At 43.5% G+C, this 19,728-nt stretch overlaps 1 protein-coding gene across 1 annotated transcript in view; it reads right to left on the reverse strand.

The window, feature by feature from the left end:
- Ano5 (anoctamin 5) overlaps positions 1-15,521 on the reverse strand; it is a 70,716-nt gene extending 55,195 nt beyond the window's left edge. The window contains exons 1-5 of the mRNA XM_052760225.1: positions 15,435-15,521; positions 14,286-14,395; positions 6,126-6,186; positions 5,410-5,463; positions 1,079-1,120 (exon numbers count right to left, since the gene is read on the reverse strand). Coding sequence (XP_052616185.1) covers positions 1,079-1,120; positions 5,410-5,463; positions 6,126-6,186; positions 14,286-14,395; positions 15,435-15,521 — 354 coding nt within the window. The remainder of the gene's footprint in view (positions 1-1,078; positions 1,121-5,409; positions 5,464-6,125; positions 6,187-14,285; positions 14,396-15,434) is intronic.
- Positions 15,522-19,728: the final 4,207 nt, after the last annotated feature.

Below are 19,728 nucleotides of genomic sequence, written 5' to 3' on the forward strand. Positions count from 1 at the left end.
AGGCTGAGCATCATGCAATGGTTGGTGGGAGGTCTTCCTGGAACTGGTGGATGGGAGCTAGATCTCTGGATTTTTCTCAGCAGATATCTCTGCTGGCCTGGGAGCATCTTCTGCAGCCCCTGAGCTGCACCTGTCAGCCCAGCTGAGAGTCCCCATAAAAGGGACAAGTGGTGCCCGGCCACAAACAGGACAGAAACCTTGTGCCTGATCTGTGGTCTGTGAACGCAGTAATTCTATTTACCTATGGGTTGCTGCTGGTTGTGATGGGGGAGAAAGAGGTTCTCAAGGCATATGAGGATAAGAGTCGGGAAATGAACAAAGAAACAGAAATATCCATGCTTCTCTAGTTCATCATTAATGATTTTAGGAGCGTTCGTATTGTTCAGAAAAGCCAACCCTAGGATTTCTTTAGGACTGGAGTTACAAATGACTGTCAGCCACCATGTGTTGCTGAGGTTCAAACCCATGACCTCTGGAAGAACAGCCAGTTCTCATAAACACTGAGTCATCTCTCCAGTCCCAAGTCTTCAGATTCTTAACAAAATTTGTTTAGAACTCAATGGGGCAGAAAAAAAAAAATCCATTCATTTTGTTACAGACAACTGGAAGCTATTAAAATACGCCATGCTTTTATTTTGCTGAAAACATGTCATAAAGAACACATTTTAGAATATATATATATATATATATATATATATATATATATATATATATATATATATATATATATATATATATATTTGTGTGTTTATTTGTCCTTAGAGATGCCCAGTTACTACAAAGCAGTACCCAGTTAGGGTCTAGCTTGCTATGATTTACCTAACTGGTGGTTCTTGAGCCTCTGAAGCTGTTCACACTGTCTGTGTTTGCACACATGCTTTTAGGAAGTGGGCTCATCAAATGGAAAAGATTGAGAACCACCACGGTTAAATGCCAAGTCCCTGGGAACTGAGAATCAGTGATCAACACCCCCACCCCGTGTTTATGGCATTCGTGGAACTGAATTCAGAATTCAGAAAGCACCAGGCTGTTACTACAGACACTCAGGCACAGGCATCAGCAGCCAGTACTGTTTTACCATAAGACGCCTCCTCAGGAACAAATTGAATCTCTTCTCAGGCTGTGAAGCAACCAACGGAGAGTCAGCACAATTCCACTTGGGCTTCAAGATTCCAACACACAGGCACACATGAATAAAGCTATGCTCTCTAGTGGATGACTATGTTGAGACATTCCAGCCTTGGAGTAAGGCTGTTGTTCCCTCATAGGAGGGGTTTGCTTACAGCTACCACCTACCTGGAACGAGTTTATCATAGCAAGCCCTGGTTTCATGGTGTGAACATCAGGCTAGAGCAAGCTGAGACGTTTCTGACTTAGCAAGACCTACTCTGCCTCAACACCAAGTGTTGCTAGCTACAACAAGCCCCAGCATTAATTATTCCAAATCATCATGACACTGAAACAGTCTGAATGCCTGCGAAGATGCCGCCCCTCAGAAAGCCCGTGTCCACTGCTGCTGTGCTACAGGGAAGCCGATAAACTCTCCACTTCTGCTTAATGTGTGTCTCGGTGAATCCTTTCACCTCTTAAGCGTTATCCACACTACAGGGCTGTCAATCCTACCCCTGGTACAGCATAAACCTTCAGTATGTGTCTACAACATTTAAAGTCCAACCTCAGAGGAAGTGAACAGGAAGGAAGGAAAAAATGGGAAGAAAAAGAATGAAAATAATGAATAGGAAAAAGTTGTAAATGGACAAATCCTTTATTAAAACGACTTTTAAAATATGTTTGGAACTTAGCTGAGAAAGAAAAGAAATGATAAACAAAAATGTGTTAAACAGAAAAGCCAAGTGATGTAGTCTGTTAAATGTTCTTCTACCAACAAATATAGCAAAACCCTGACATTACTCTGGGTGACTCATAGTGTGGGAAATTTGCATAGCAGTAGAGCGTGGTGATATACACCTATGATCCCAGCAGGCCTGAAGCAGGACTGGACATTCCAAACCAGCCCAGGGAACACAGCTACACTTTGTCTCCAGGAGATTAAGAAAGAAAAAAAAAATTGCATGGGGCTTAATTTTAAACATTCTATGACTTCCCCAAATACTGAGGTGAAAAGGCATAGCATTCAACTACTGACATAATGAATTGTCTTCAATCTTTTATTACCATGGTATCATTTAAGACACCAAGGAAATTACCTGAAGTTGGTAGAAGGGAGAATGGACGCTATCTGAAAGAGCTCATTGGTTAAGCTCGCCTAGCAGGCCCTGTATTCAATCCTCAGTGCTGTGAGAAGGAAACTAAGACTTGAAAAAAAAAAATCAAACCCATAACATCCAAAGGCCCACATTGCTTATATTAAATAAAAGTGAAAAGATAAATAATCACATAAATTATCATTAAAGGACATCTGCTTCAAGGCTGTGGAGGCCTAAGCAGCTGGTGCTGGCTGGTGCCTGCGCTGGGTAGTATTTTGATAACTTGACCCAAGCTAGAGTTATCCGAAAGGAGGAAACCTCAGTTGAGAAAATGCCTCTATAAGATCAGGTTGTAGGCATGCCTGTAAGGCATTTTTTTAATTAGTGACTGATGGGGAGGAGGGCCCAGCCTATTGTGGGTGATGCCATCCCTAGGCTGGTAGTCCTGGGTTCTATAAGAAAGCAAGCTGAGCAAGACATAATGAACAAGCCCGTAAGTAGACCCCTTCATGGTCTCCTCCTGCCTCCAGGTTCCTGCCATGCTTGAGTTCCGTCCTGATTTCCTTCTGGGGTGAACAGTACTATGGAAGTATAAGCCAAACAAACCTTTTCTTTCTCAACTTGCTTTTGAGTCATGGTGTTTCATCGAAGCAACAGAAACCCTAAGACAGTGTGAAATTGCTCTTCTGAGAACTAATGAGCCTTTGTGTGTGCAGATAGAAGGGTTACTGCTGTGGACACATGGGTGCATGCTGGATGTCAGACATTGCATAAACTACATTCTTCAGCTGGTCTGAAGTTATTCCCCTCTGTGCTCTGATTTTCTTGGCATCTTTTGTGAGATTTGAGGATTATTGTCAGTCACTGTTGACTTCCCTGAATTGACTATAGATTCACTAAGAGACATGAGGACACTGGCGTAGTGTGAAATCTAAATAGGTATTTTAATAATAAAAAGCCGGGAGCCAGATATTGGGTTAAATGCTGAAAGATCAGAGAGACAAAGGAATAAGCCACTACCACATTTTACCTCTAGGAGTCCTCAACCTGAAAAGGCCTCCAGCCAAAAGCCTTAGTTCCTGTCTCCTCATGCCTTATATACCTTTCTCTGCCCATCCATATCACTTCCTTCTTAGTGCTGGGATTAAAGGTATGTGACTCCCAAGTATTGGGATTAAAGTTGTGTGCCACCACTGCCTGGCTCTGTTCCTCTCCTAGGCTGAGTCAATCTCATGTAGTCCCGGGTGGCTTTGAATTCACAGAGATCCAGATGGATCTCTGCCTCCTGAGTGCTAGGATTATAGGCATGTGCCACCACTGCCTGGTCTCTATGTTTAATCTAGTGACTTGTTCTGTTCTCTAATCTTCAGGCAAGTTTTATTAGGGTACACAATATATCACCACACCCTAGGGTGGCATGATGAGCTTCATAATCTCTGAGGTGATGAAAGTTAACCCAAAAGGGGCCATAGACTAAACACAACTAAAAGCTATTTTGCAGAAGAAAATCAGAGAAAATTTCCCTTATATTGATGCATGAAAATATTCCTTAAAGAGAACACAAAAGGTAGAGGCCAGTAAAGAAAAAAGAAGGGAAACTGAATTTTAAAAACATTTTTACATTTATTTTAGAAAAAGAAAATAGTCCAATGATACTCCAACCGAAAACCAGGATGCGTTTTTCCAGCCCTCCTCACCTTCCTGTGTTTAAATTCAAGAATGTCTCATGTACTTGATTTTCTCCTTCTGGGTTCCAGAAACAGTCCCTTTCCTCTGCTCCCTAGTCCCATGCACAGTACTGGGTTCATGGCTGGTATAGCTGTGCATGTTGGGAATCTCCTGCACTTATACAGACCGGACAAGTGAACCTTAAATCATCCCACTTTGAATATGTCTAAAAAGATCTTGACGGAGACAGATACACTTCATGGTAACTGGTTGTAATGAAAACCAAAGTTCTCTAGAGGAGTGATTCATTCTAGGATTAAGGAAAGAAATGTATAAGATGAACTTGCAGTACCTTGTAGTATCAGAAATGAAGAAAACATCAAAAATAAAACAGAACACAATAATGGAGTGTGTTCAAGTTATACAGACTTCACTAAAAAGCTCTCTAATGCAACGAATTACAGTATTGCTGAGTTTATAACACAAGATATAAAATAAATATCTATGAGTTGACGCAGAGGAAGGAAGGGGAGGGAAGGGAAGGCCACAGAAGAACTCTAGGGTAGGGGATTGTGGCTTAATGGTAGAATTTTGTCTAGAATGCCCTGGGTTCAAGCTTCTACTGGTAGTGACAGTAAAAAAAGTTACTATTATCTACTTTTAAGATTAAGCACAACCCCAACCCCTACGTACACACTGCAAACTGACCCAGAGTCTAGTACAGAATAGAAGAAGAGAAACACACAGAAACATTGTAGTGGAGAAACCTGAGAGCAAACCCACTTTAAGCCAAATAATCAAGGCTAAAGCATCACAATGTGCCCAGGATATGATGCCAAGCTGGTGACAGTTTTTACTTTTTTCATGTCCAGTTTGAGTCCCAAGAAACACATTAGGAATGCCGCAGCTGAGGTGCACTCTACGAAGTAGAAGGGCAACATAGATCCTGGAGGTCACCAGATACAAGAAAGTACTCAGAGTTGTCTCAACCATGCAGAGGAGACATGGCTACTAAGCACAGTTAAGGACCCTCAAAGACAATGTCAGAGGAAACTTGAACTCCATTTCTTGTCTTCCCAAATACCAGCCTTATTTAGTCAGTAAATTTAAAAAAAAACACCTAAACTTAATCAAATTTAAAGTTCAATAACTTCTGAGTTGGATCTAAATTTAATTTTTAAAGTTTAAATTACGATTATTATTAGTCATCAATTTATAAGGAAGCATACTGTAATGGAGTAAGAAGGCTGAGGGTTCAAGTCCAAGACCCCCCCACCCCCATAAACACAAGGTGGCTTTGATGAAGCTTCTACAACACCAGGACTTATTAAAGTGCAAACTGATGCCCTCTGTATGGCATTTTCATGACCATGTCTGATGTAATTTTTTTTCTTAAAGAATTTTTCCAAAAGTAATACATTCTCAGATAGCACACATGAAGACCTGGGCTTTAAGTGACAGAATCCCCAGTTCAGGTCACAGAAGGACACCTGTATCTGTTCATCCAAGAAAGGAAGCATGGATTACTGCTTACCGATGGCTGTCGCTCTTTAGAGATGAGGAAGCTGGTCTCTCTGGTGTCCGGGCTCTGTCAATAGCAAAAAGTGGATGAGGGAGAGGGAGATACAGAGCTGTTAAGGATAGCCCAAGTAAAAAAAACATAGCATTTAATTTCCCAAAGCAAGAACAGCAAGGTTCTCTCTGTAGAAATACTGCACCATGAAATATGAACTCTATTTCCCCATCTGAAAAGGTATAAGAAGTTGCAAATATATGTACATGCATGCATGTGTGTGTGTATGTATCTGTACATGTGTCTGTGTATGGTTGGAAAGAAAAAAGAAGATGAGAAGAACAGAGAAAGGAAAAGGGATATTGTAGAGGACGCTCTACTAAGTCATGAGACAACCTGCAACAAGTGAAAAGCTTAAAAACTTGTACATCACAGTAAAATAACCAGGAGCTCTAGTAGGTTTAGGATTCTGAGCAGGACCAACAGGGAATACACATCACTGACTAGATGTTTTATGCTTCTTGGCTTTGGCTTGAAATTATTAAAAAGTTGTAGCTTTGAAGATGACACATCATTCATTAAAAAAAGTACACAATTCAAGAAAATCCCTGTGTACGTATGATACACACAAGCCACTTGCAACTAAAACATTTCTGCTTTCTTGCACATGGGTTTTCAATCCACTTGTTATTCAGTGGTCCACACACCACAGAACTGGCTCCTGAGGTCTCTCTCACCTGCCCACTTTCTGAATTTCCAGGACTGGGATCAGGAGCAGCCCCAGCTAACAGAAGTAACCTGAAGTCCATATCCACACTGGGTACTCAGTTATCTCCTTTTGGGAGCATCATATCTAGCATCTCACTATGACTGGTTGGTTCTGGGCAAATTGGTTTTGAAAAAACAGTTAGTATGGATTAAGGATACCTCAGGAGCTTTTGGGAATACGCTCCTGTGCTGTAGAGCTTACACAGTGAAATTGCCAGGAAGCAACAACACTCTCTCTGCCTTCTTAGCAATGATGAAGACAGTGATAAGCACAGGTAAATTCAAACTACTTCAGCTTACCTAAGTTACACTTGTGAATTCTACTTGTTCATCAAACTATAACAAAATATCAAATAAAATTAACCCATCAGAAAGTCCTGAAATGGTAGCCTCTACAAACAAATGATGAAGAGACAGATGTGTTGCTAGAGTTTTCCTGCCTGGCCCACAGTCAGAACAAATCTCTCTCACCTGCCAGTCCCACAGCCGCTCAGACCCGACCAAGTAAACACAGGGACTTATATTGCTTACAAACTGTATGGCCGTGGCAGGCTTCTTGCTAACTGTTCTTACAGCTTAAATTAATCCATTTCCATTAATCTATACCTTGCCACATGGCTCGTGGCTTACCGGCATCTTCACATGCTCTTTCTCATCATGGCAGCTGGCAGTGTCTCTCTCACCCAGCTTCCTGTTCTCTCAATTCTCCTCTCTGTTAGTCCCGCCTATACTTCCTGCCTGGCCACTGACCAATCAGTGATTTATTCATTGACCAATCAGCAATACATTTGACATACAGACCATCCCACAGCACAGATGTCTCAAAGGTTAAGAATGATTGTTGCTCTTCTGGAGGACCTGAGCTTGGTTCCTAGCACCACCTGGAACTCCTGCACCTTCTTCTGATCTCCATGGGTGCCCGAACACATGTGTGCGCCACACACACATATGCATTTTAATAGAAACAAAAGGAATCTTTTAAAAACCATAAAAATTATGTAAGAAATAAGTGGTACATTTCTACCATGAAGACAATAAAGGAACTCAGATTGTTTTTACTCTATCCCTTAGCCTTGCAATCCCACATCTGCATTCTCTGATCATACCGAAAGAACAGTTGTTTTACATATGAAATGGCTGAAGAAACCCACACAGTAATGTCCTCACAGGTACTTGGCAGGGAACTTGACTCTCTCTAGCCTTAGGGAAAAGATAAACTTGTTCTGATTTGGCCCCCAAAACTACAATTATGTCTTCAGCTTGAAACATAAACTGATATAGTTTTCTTCTTTTTAAAAACTCTTGTCTAAGTATTTCATTGTCTCCCTTGACCTAGACCTGTTATGCATAAGAAGAATCCTTCCTATGGTCAAGCCTATGGTTCCCTCAACAGTGGCAAGCCTTTTACATGTGCCTCCTTCCCAGTCCCCAGCCACTAACCAATTAAGTGGTACAAAGTGGAACAACAGTGATAAGTGGATGGATGTCACAAACTTCTACAAGTAACAAAATGTGATCTTATTCATTCAGAGGACTTACAAATCATCACATTACTCCATCATGTGTATTTGAGGTGCGCAGCATGCTCACTTTTCCTCTCTCCAAGTGACTACACCCATCTGGGACTTGCAGATACAGAGACCAACTGTATCTGATTTTATTGTTTTAGTTTAAAGTAGGTTCCTAACTCTTGAGTCACTTGAACCAGACATAGCCCTTGATAACAATATATTCCATACTAACAAGCGTGGTGTAAACAGATATCACACACACCAGCATTACACTTCCCCACGGTGTTAGGCTGAAAGTCATCATCTTGCAGTTCAAACCCCAGCACATCTGAACTTACTGTACAGGAAACCTCAATATCAATTCAAACTTATGACTGCTTTCCAATACTACACTAGCTTGCTCCTGTTCACTTTAAAACTCAGTTTTTAAAGGAATTTTCAAACTTGTGAGACTCTTAAATCAAGCAACTGGCTGACAGCCAAACTATTCAGAAAGGGTAGGTTTTCTTGAGTGAGAATACCAATCTAATGTTAAATTTAAATAGTAAATGAGGCATGGGATCTGTCTCACACTAAAAGATGAGCAAGTGAGAGAAGAGAGACCACAGTGCATTACAGGAGTGGATAAGTAGGGTCTGAGGCAGCTACATAGCTGAGGTGCTAACCTTGACTTCATCTTTGTATTTTACATATAGTGAGCTAATACACAGACATTGGACTTACCTCAGGACTTTGGAAAGCATACTCTTTTTCTTTGGATCTTAAGCCTAGAGGAAATAAAAAAAAGAAAGATCCGTTATGCTGACTACTATGGTGATATTTTATTTGTGCTGAAATGTGATTTTATTTGTATGTTAATAAATAAAGTTGCCTGGGGATCAGAGCTAAAAGCAAGCCATTTAGCAGAAGTCTGATGGTGGTGGCACATGTCCTTAATGTGATCACATGGCAGGCAGAGTCTCTGTGTAGTCAAGGACACAGCCAAGCGTGGTGACATGAACCTTTAATCTCAGTATGAACCATAGAGACCTGGAGGTCTGTATAGACAGGCAGTAATGAGGAGATCATGTGTTTGGGTTTAGAGCCAATGAGCAGGTAGAACAGAAAGGCAATAAAAAGACAGGTCACACAGAAGAAGGTGTCTCTCTCAGGGGAAGGATGGCAGTGACTGGTAAACTAGAGGTAGTCTTGGGCTTCGCTGGTGCTCTGATCTCTTAGGCTTTAACTCTGTATTTGGCTCTGTGTTTCTTATTTACTAAGACCATTTAGAATTTTGTCTGCAGACTACTCTTGTTCAAAAGTCTTCATAAGGAAGAAATAGGAATTCAATAAACCAAACAAAATTCAAAGAAAAATAACTGAAATAACGTAAGATATTCTGGGAGCTAAAATGTTCAAATCAGCCTCCAAAGGATGTCTCTTTCTAAAAACTCATTATTATCATAAAGACACAATCTCATTCACCAGGAAACAAATGCAACTCTGAACAACACACTCATCAACCAGAGCCCAAGCCTTGGGAAAGCCCATCCAGTGGGAATCACAGAACCTACCTATTTGCTCTCTCTTTCTGTGAGAGATAATATTTTTTACTGTTATTTTCTGGATTTATCAGAGTTATGTAACATTTTAAGTAGACAAAATTACTCTCTAAGCACCCAGATATCTTCACAGTGGTCAAATATTAAGTCATTTGGACACACATTCTCAGCAAGTTCCTGACACTACAGATTGACACATGCAGATTTGATTCTTAATATCTGAGGGCTACAATTTGGGAATACACTGAAACATATCTCACAAGTCAATAACTTCCTACACAACAATATATTTTTGGAGAAATATCTCAATAGAAGTCATATAAAATGTTACCACTTACAGACCATCTCCAACAAATAAAACTCCAGGAAGAGTGAGCATAAATTCTGAAAATGTAGAAAATATAAAACTACCAGTTATGTGGGGTCTTCACAATCTAGGAAACAATACAGCCCAGAAAAATCTCTCAGTTGACAGTGATGTAGGAAGCTCAATACCTCTTCACAAGTTGTGCAAGACAATGGTGTTCATAAAGACTCACAGAAGGCTGGGCACAACAGCATTAATCATTGTGAGGGAAAGAGACAGACCATATTCACATAACTTTATTACAGTATGTGGTGACAGTCATTTCTTTGTTGTTAGTTATAGTTGGTCATCTCATGTTGACTAATTTAGAAATTAAACTTAAGCATAGTCATGATATAGAAAGATAACAGGGTTTCCTGTTAGCTACATTTTCAGGCTCCCACTTGGTCCTCAAACTGTGTTCCTTACAAATAAAGGGTGGGTACCGTACACAGGGACATAATGCATCATGGCAAACAGACACAGCATCCAGAGCTTCCTTTGCAAGAGTATGGCATGAACACAAAGCTTTCAGCTGACACATCAGTGGCGCAATGCCATCTTCATCCCATAAGGTGTGTGAGCATTCAATGAACTGATGTGTACACTTGGTGTGTAGGAGATCCTTGTTGATGTTGTTGCTATTTCTGGGATATTTGATATTCCTAAATCATTTTCCAAAGTTATATAAATTAATTAGTTGGGTTACGTCTCAGAATGAAGCTCTGATAATTATTTGTATATTCATGTCTTGTGTTACAGGAGGTGCTCTTAAGATGTTGACACTTATAAGCACAACATGCACATTAATCAACAATGATTGCATTTTCTGAGTGTGAACTTTTTCATGCAAGAGAGGAGAACAGAAATAACAAGTCCTCTGAAAGGTGTATCACATACAAAACCACATGGCAAGGGCTTTCCCAGTGAATACTGCCTCAATATGTAGCTCAAGATTCAACAGTGCCCCAAACAGTTCTCGTTTGATTTGGGAATGAAGACTGCTGATTTTTACATGCCTTTGTGCTATGGTTTGGATATGGTCTGAGTGTGTCTTCCAGAGTTTCACATGCCGGAAGTCTGGCTCCTAGTGTGACAGTGCTGAGAGGGGAAGGGGAGAGTCTAGATACACATAATTGGAACACTGCAGGCATCACATTGGGAAGAAGTTACTTTAATTCTAGGGGATCCTCAGCCATCCTGAGGAGAGCAAACTGTCAGAGAAAGAGCACGACTTGCCCTGATTCCTTCTGGCATTGTGTCTGACCATAAAGTGTTCTCTTGCATTTGCTCCTGCAGTGGTATCTATCAGTCATCATCACACGTGGCTGAGCCAGAAGGCCCTCAACCTACACATATGTCAATTCTTCAGCTCTAAACCCATGAGCTGAATATTACTCTGCTCCTCACATACTATCGCTATCAGACATTCCATTAAAGCAACAAAAATTAATTAACAAGCCTTATGACAAAGAGGCGAGGCAAGGCTCTCAGGGATATACATTTGTCTCTCAAGTTATGATAGCAGGAGACACCAATTCAGGGAGGTTTATTTTCTTGAAGACAAAAATTGTCACAATTACACCAAAGAACAGTGCAATACACAAATAGGGTCCTGTCACAGAGTCATCAAAAAGCACATCCTTAAATGAGGTGCACAGAGCATTTTATGGCTCCGTTTTTTATGACGAGAAAGATGAAAACTCTAAATAGGAAACCCTCCTTTACCTGCTGCTCCCTTTGTTCTGTTAACACACAATTAGGCAGAAAAAACTCTTTCAAACTCTCATCTGAACTTGACACGATGGATTTGAAGATGCTGACAAAGGATGCTGTGAGTCTCCCGATCTCCCGAGCCCTGCTTGTGCTCCCCTCACACTTTGCCCTTTCATCTCACACTTTCCTTCTCCAGAGTAAACTGCCTCTGCTGGCTCTGCCCAGCTGATACTTCACATTGTGGTGGTTCAGACATTCTCCTCTCTAGCCTTGCCCCAAACCACTTCATGAGTACTTTTCTGTGTGTGGAATCTTCTGAGGAGCAATATTGAGGAGGATAGATGTTTTCCCCTAATATATTACACACACATACATATGAACACACAAACAAACACAGAGATTGTTAGCTATCTCACACACAGATGTTCACATCTCAGACACATTTATACACCAAACAACAGGCCTGGGGCTGGAATGAAGGCTCAGAGGTCCAGAGTACACAGTGCTCTTCCAGAGGATCAAGGTTCTGTTCCCAGCACCCATATCAGGCAGCTCATAAATGCCTGTTATTCCAGCTCCAAGGAACCCAAGGCTATCTTCTGGCATCTAACAGGCACCCATCCACATGGCAGACACACAGACATACAATTAAAGATAAGCAACATAAGGGGCTGGGAAGAGGGCTCAGCAGTTTAGAGCACATATTGCTCTTGCAGAGGATCAGGTTCCATTCTCAGCACTCACATGGCAGTTCCCAACCATCTGTAACTTCAGTCTCAGGGGATACAATACCCTCTTCTGGTTTCTGACGGCACCATATATGCATGTGCTACACATACATACAGGTAAAACTCTCATTCATACAAAATAAACAAATCTAAAAACCAATCTAAAATAAAAAACAGCAATTTTTTTTTATGTTTAAAAAAAAATCAAGGGGCCTGAGGGTGTCAAACATGTGAGCACTTTGAAAGTCTCCCAGCATGGGAGACTTGCTGTAGGCAAGCAACCAGAGCTGGGAAGGGTGGTACTAACCACTGAGGAGAATCATCATTTACACACTAAAAGGGAAAGCCAGCACAGACTGAGTGACACGTTTCCACGGAAAGCACCTTACTAAGAACATGCTCTCTTGCAAAACCAAAGCCCCAAATAGCTCCTGCATTTGCCAAGAGATCATCTCACATTACATGCTTACCAGCAGCACAAAATAAAACACAGTCATGTAGCACCATAAACAGTGTTACGGTCATTATCAGACCACAGATGGGTTAGTGTTCCCAAGTTTGTACTGTTCCTGGTGTGCAAGAGGAAGTTCTACCACTCAGGCTTTTGAAGTCACCTAACAGCAGATTTCTTAAGTGTATTCCTATTGAGAACAACTAACAACTGCATGGGAACTTAAATAATCTCGTAACGGGCAGGTGGTTTATCAGAGACACTGTTTAATATAGCTATAATAATATGACATTACATTCAGCTTTTAACTTCCAACAAGAAACTTTTAATCTCCTTTTTCCAGTGCCAGCTTGTCCATAGCAGTCACAGAAGCATAAACAACAGTGTGGTAGTTTGAATAAGAATGGCCCCTGTAGGCTCATATACTTGAATTCAGTCTGTGTGGACCTGTTTGGGGGAGATTAAGAGGTGTGCCTTCTTGAAGGAAGTATGTCATTGGAGGTGAACTCGGAGGTTTCAGAAGATCACACTACTTCCATTTCATTTAGTCTCTCTCTCTCTCTCTCTCTCTCTCTCTCTCTCTCTCTCTCTCTCTCTCCCTCTGCATTATGCCTGTGGATCAGGATGTAAGGTCTCAGCTCCTGCTCCAATGTCATGTTTGCTGGCATGTTCTGTGCCATGATGGTTATGGACTCTAACCCTCTGGAACTCTAAGCCCCATAAATGTTTTCCTTTACAAATTGTCTTGGTTATGGCAATAGGAAAGCGACTATGACAAATGGGCAGCCAGACCAACACCCCAAAGCATGGGGCATTCTGATTTCATACCCAGAAAAACAAAAGTTGTGCAAGGATCCCTGCTGCTGAGTCCCGATCTCTTGACTCTCATGCTGCCAGGTCCAGAGATATGGACAGGATGCAGACACCAGACTTTCGACCAATATAATTTTCTCCCACCTCCATTCAAATCAGAGGGGTAGCTGTGATTACCTGTACTATAGTGGCATTTGCCATGAAAAGAGACGAGCTTCATGAACATTCTGAAATTTCCTTTTTTTCTTTTTCTTTTTTGTTTTTTTTTTTTGAGACAGGGTTTCTCTGTGTCCCTTTGGAGCCTTTTCTGGAACTCACTCTGTAGCCCAGGCTGGCTTTGAACTCACTGAGATCCTCCTGCCTCTGCCTCCTGAGTGCTGGGATTAAAGGCATGTGCCACCACTGCCCGGCTACTACATTCTGAAATTTCTAAGGGAGACAGAAGCTACATATGTCCTTATGCCAAAGGGTTGCTAACCCCACAGCTTGTAGTAAGTAGCCTCACTTTGAGACTAAATCACATTGAGCTGCAAATACCTGAAAGACTGAAATAGTTCATCTCCATGTGGCTGCAATGAAATATTTTTTATTTATTACCCAGAAATTATCACATCATATATACTTTTTGTTTCATATTTTTCCTTCAAAGGACAAACAGAAGCCACTGGTGGGATTGAAAACTATGTAGACACTTAGTGGCCATGTCTTAAAATAGTCAGTGCAGAGTGACTACATATTCCATAGACCTCCTGTGATAGATGCAAGAAAAACAAAACACGCCAATGTTTAAACAATAACTGACAAATGCGTGTTCATTGCTGTATTATTCACTGTAGCATAAAGAGGGAAATTAGCTTTATGTCCAGGATTTGACAAATGAATGGGTGTGGCGTTCCTCCACAAGGGAATACCACTTGTCAAATGAAAGGAATGGTACACTATGTGACTGAACTTCAAAAATGTATCATGAGCACAGACTTCATGATTCCACTTACTTGAAATACCTGAGCTAAGGAAACCTACGGTGACAAGAGGTGCACTGCCTGCTGGGGTTGGGGAACGGTCACATAGAGGGGGTCAGCTGAAATGATGAAGATGATGTCCCATGACTCTGTGGCAATGGTCACAAAACTCTATCAATACACAGAAACCATCAACTGTATACTTAAATGGGAAGATTTGTGGGATGTAGATTATGTCTCAAAAAAGCCATTTTTTAAAAGGGAAGAGAGAAGTTCAGTGTGATGGTGACCCAAGCCTTGAATCCCAGCACTTGGGAGGCAGAGGCAGGCAGATATCTCTATGTTTGAGGCCAGCCTGGTCTATACCGTGACCAGTTTCAGAACAAAAAATAAAAGGTGTGGGGTAGAAGAGACAATAACAATATTTCTTGGTCCCTTTAAGACCTAATAGTAAGACTATACTTGTATCTTCTAATTTTTCTTTTTAATGGATCTCTAATGTCAGCACTCAGTCTGAGACAGGATCTCTGCCAGGAGTCTGGCTGAGCCACGGAATGAGAGATCTTACCCTTCCCTCTTCTAACACCCAAACACCTTTTATATCTAAATAACGGGGGGAAAAAAAGAGAACAAACAAACAAAAACCAGAATTACTAAGAGAATTGAGGCTTGGTGATTCCAGCAGGAAAACTGTATGTTTAGGAAAAATGTGTTAACTAAACTACAAACCGACAGACAGTGCAAACCCCAGTAGAAACTGACTAGTGTTCTCAAGAGAAGTAAGACTTCAGTTAAAGCCCTCTCTCTCTCTCTCTCTTTCTCTCTCTCTCTCTCTCTCTCTCTCTCTCTCTCTCTCTCACACACACACACACACACACACACACACACACACACACACACACACACACACACACACACACACTATAGAGTTCTCAAAAGCTGTTAGAACTTAAGAAAGCTGTTAGACCTTAAGGTCTGTCCTTCCCATAATCACCATCTCAAAACATGTCTGAAGGTCCACAAAGAGCTGACAGGAAGATCTCAGGACCAGATCCTTACAGGAGGTCGCCATCTGTGCGCTCTCCTTGGAAAACCCACCTTTCCAGAGTGGGATCCCCTGGCCAGGGCACCACACCACGCTAATCACTCGGGGTCAGTGGGGTTCAAGACAGGTGCCCGGATATCCTAGGGAGTCACAGGTTGCAGGTACCGGGCGCTCAGGTGCATTGGGGACATCGCGGGGGCGCAGAATGTCACCCACCGCCTGGCAGGCACGGCGCAGCACGGGGCTCCACATGCTGCTGCGAACCTCCCCGGGACAGAGACCCACAGCTGCCAACGTCCCCCAGAAACCACTCGCGGAGAAGTTTCACGCGCCTGTTCAGCGCCGGCCTGCGGTCCTACCTTCCTTCTCCACCATCTCCAGCAGGTCCGGGTCGCCCATCTTCGCCAGCTCGTTGAAGGCACTGATGTGTGAGAGGCAGGGGGAGGCAGACCGCTGCGACAGGCGGCGAGAAGTCTTGGGGTGGAGGCTGAAGCGGATGGTAGGCCGCCGGTATCCCAGCCCTGGCGGCAGTATCCCGCCGGAGCTCTTCCTCCCCGCGGTGCTATAAAGTTGTGAGTCCAGACCCAGGGGCATCTGGGGCGTCATGGACGACGGAGACACTTGGGACACCTGGGAAGCTCCAGTGCCCCGGGGAGCCAGGGACGAGCGAGGAGTCAGGGAACAGCGGCACCTAGCCAAAGACTCCTGGCGGTATCTCAGGCTGGGCTTCCTCTCCAGGCTGTACTTGCCCAGTCTCCTGTGGCGACTGGAAGCTACATCCCTATGTTTTACTATCCGTAAGCGATAGCGCTGCTCTGTCCCCTCCATGTAGGGCTCTAAGTACTGCTCCTGGTCCTTGCTAGGCTGTTCTGAATAGCTTTCTTGATCTTGCTGCCTGGCCTCTTGCTCCTCCAATTCACTCAGGCGATTCCTCCACTTCCCTCTAGGCCTTGCTAGCAACTTGTGCCTAGGGACCACCGATTCGCTGATCTCTCCGGACAGCCCGGATTCCGCCCCACTTTCTGCCTCCTGGACTCTCAGCATCTCCATCCTTCTTCTTCCTCCCTCCTGGATTTCCAACTGGTCCTCCTCGGAGACCCTCACCATGTTCAGATCCCTGGAGACTCCAGGCCTTTCCACCCGACTTGCCCCCTCGGGGACCCTCGATATGTCTACATACGGGGCGACTTCAGGTTCCTCCACCTGTCTCGCCTCCTCAGGGGCCCTCACCACATCTACATCTTCTGGGACTCCTGGCCCCTCCACCCTACCAGCTTCCCTGGGAACTCCAGCCCTGGTGGACTCCTGGGAATCTCCTGGCTCCCTTCCTTCTTGACCCTCCAGCTCCATACTCAACAGGCTTAGAGCTTCCTGTTTCAACCGGTCCACCCACTCAGGGCAGGTACCCACACTTCACTGTCCCCAACCTTCCTCACATCCCCTCTGGTGAGCAGCCTCAGCCTACTAGTAGGCCTGGTTCCCCTGGATTGCTTGGCCCTCCATTCAATGTGAGGCCGGCTTGGGCAAAAGCTTCTTCCCAGTTGGGAGTTATTTTCTGTCGGGTGAGAAAAAGACTCACTTCCCTTAAAGCACCTCTCCCTTTAAGGCATGTGCATGACGTGGGTCTTCTCCAAGGTTCCAGAAGACTCTTGGCTAGGTATCTGCGGCAACTTGGCCATTAGTTCTTTAAAGGACGCTTCCTGGATGCTGAACCAGGGGTATTTCCACAGTGGGGAGAAGGTCAGACACTGGCTAGAAAGTCTGTGTTCTTTCAAAGTTGAGTGGGTATGAGCTAGTTACATGTACACTCACAATGCATGTGATGGGGGAAACGGAAATATGCGAACATCTTTTACAGTCTAGATGAGACGAGTACCTTCTAGGGTATGCGGGGAGCACTCCATCGAGCATGCTGGGATGAATGTTAACTTCACTCTGCCTCTTACCTTGAAAATGAAGCAGAGAAATCCCCAGGGAACAAATTGCTCTGAATTGGACCTGGCAGCCCCAGGAATTAGGAGATAAGAATTACTGACAGGGTAATCGATGAGTGATGGGCTGAGGGTGAGGTGGTCAGGCACCTGAGCAGAGCACCTTGGCAATGTAGAGGGCTAGATTGGGGTGATTTGAGAATTAAGAAACAATCGACCAAAGAAAATTTGGCGTGACTTGGGTGCGTGGCTTCTGTGTGTTTCTCTGTTCTAGGATGTTCCGTAATGGAGGAATCACCTTTTAGAGATTCTGGGATGGCTACGATTTTGCTCCAGGGTTGTGGCCTCTGCTTCTGTACAGTCCAGATTTTCTCCCGCTGAGCATTTAGGGACACGCCTGGCATGGCAGGAAGAGAAGAAAAAGGGAAGAAAGGGGAATCGGGTACAGCAGCCAGGAGGTCAAAAGTACAATAGGGTGGGTAGCCAAAATTCTGGATTATATAGGGAAGAGCCTCTTGGGGAAGGGAAGTCCAGTCCCTGGGCTGGAGAGTTCAGGGTAGAGGGTGGGGTATGAGAGCCACATCCTGTAACAGGTAGAGACTGAGGGATACTGGGAGAACCTGGAGGCCAGGTCAGCTTTGATATGTTAAATAGGCACCTGGGCCATTTGTCCTGGGTTTGAAACTTAACATCCTCTAATCATAATTATGGCAGAACTGTTTGGTTCTTCCTCATTGTCCTTTCCTTACACACTTCAGTTAAATCTTCGTGGCAACATCATCACAGGAGCACACAAAGATGTGTCTCCTAGGTGATTCTAAGACATGTTGTCACTCAAGATTAACCTTTCCACTATGTACCTGCTATTTGCCCTAGTTCATCTCTTTTCCTAAGATAAAATACCCTGACAAAAAGTAACCTAGAGGAAAAAGACTTTCATTGAATCTACAGGCAGGTTTTAGTCCATCATAGCCGAGAAGACATAGCAGGGACTTGAACCAGCTTGTCACATCACAATTGAAACAAAGTAAAGACAGCTTCTAAGAAAGCACCACCAACTTGTCTTGGGCAAGTTGGCTTCAAGGTTACTTGTTGAGTGGGTGCTCTGGAGACCCTAAGGGCCTGCCTGGTGCCATTGCAGCATGCTCCATGGCTTCTGGAGGTGATGTTCCTACTGATGAGGAACAGGCTGCAGGGCCTGGAAAGGAAAATAAGGATAGCAACAGAGAAGAGACTGGATCCATACAATATGCTATCTCCAAGGGCAGCTTCAGGCACCAAGAAAGAGTCTACTTTAGTCCCATCCATCACCAACAAGTGACGTGTCTGTGAAGAGGACAACTGCACTGTCATCTGGTTTAGGCTGCACAAAGGCCGGACTCAGCGATGCCCAAACTGTGGAACTCATTATAAGCTGGTGTCCTACCAACTGGCCCACTGAGCCCCTGCATTAACTTTTCAGAATGTGATAGAAAATTTCTCTCTAATAAAGACTAGCCACTGCATTGGCTCCAACCTCCATGCCTACCCTCCCCCCCCCCCGAAAAAGAAAGCTCTACCTATTTTAGGAAAGAGATCCCGACCATCTCATAGACAAGGAACTAAATGTGCGGTAACCAAGAACAACCTCTGCCACACCTTGGTAGCTGGGATAGGAGTTACCAGCTGACCCTGGGAACAAAGGGAGTTTGGTACAATCAACAGCACTCGAGAGACCTGTGAGGCCAGAACAGCCACTGACTGCCCCCAGCCGACAGCATGCTCTTCCTAGCTCCCATTTCCCTGAGGAGTCTTCTTGTAGTGTGTCTCATTCCAGGCTCCGTGACCGGAGAAATCCAGGCTAACGTAGCCAGTGAATCCTTTCAAAAGCATTTAGAAATCTGAGCCCGAGAAGAGGATAAAGAACTATGCAGATTACAACACTATTACAAAGAAAAAGAAAAAGGATCCAGGAGAGCCCGACAGCACAGACCGTCATCTTCACATCACTACTTAAAATGGAAACAAGCCAGTTCTAATTTTGTTGAATATTTTAAAATTGTGTCTAGAGCATTTTTTGTCATGTCTCTTAAAATGCCTTACTCATTGTTTGTTGGAAATGACTTAATCCAGTTTGAAGCCACAATGGGCAATCCGGGAAACCACCCCAGATTCGTCCTTGCTTCCACATTCCCGCTGCTGGCCCGTCCCTGCCAGCTGATCTTCTTTCTCCCAAGCAGTGCTTTCTAATGGGGGGGTTAATCGCTTGATGGCTCAGCGGAGCCTATTACAAACACTGCCCCATTCACATTTTAGCGGTATGCCTTCGTGTCTCTTAACCTTTCCGAGTGGCAGCTCTATTATCCACAAAATGAAGAAAACAGTTCATCCTGCACAAGGTTGTTCACTGTTCTTTACTTATCTGAGCCAGGTAGATAGTCTGGTGCTTAAGAGCTCTTGTCGCTCATGAGGAGGATCTGAGTTCAGGTCCCAACATTCATGTCAGGTGGCTCACAACCATCTGTAACTCCAGTTCCATGAGGTCTAAA

The sequence above is a fragment of the Peromyscus californicus genome, unplaced genomic scaffold (genome assembly GCF_007827085.1).
Source record: "Peromyscus californicus insignis strain IS unplaced genomic scaffold, ASM782708v3 Scaffold_4__1_contigs__length_199733344, whole genome shotgun sequence".
Classification (NCBI taxonomy): domain Eukaryota; kingdom Metazoa; phylum Chordata; class Mammalia; order Rodentia; family Cricetidae; genus Peromyscus; species Peromyscus californicus.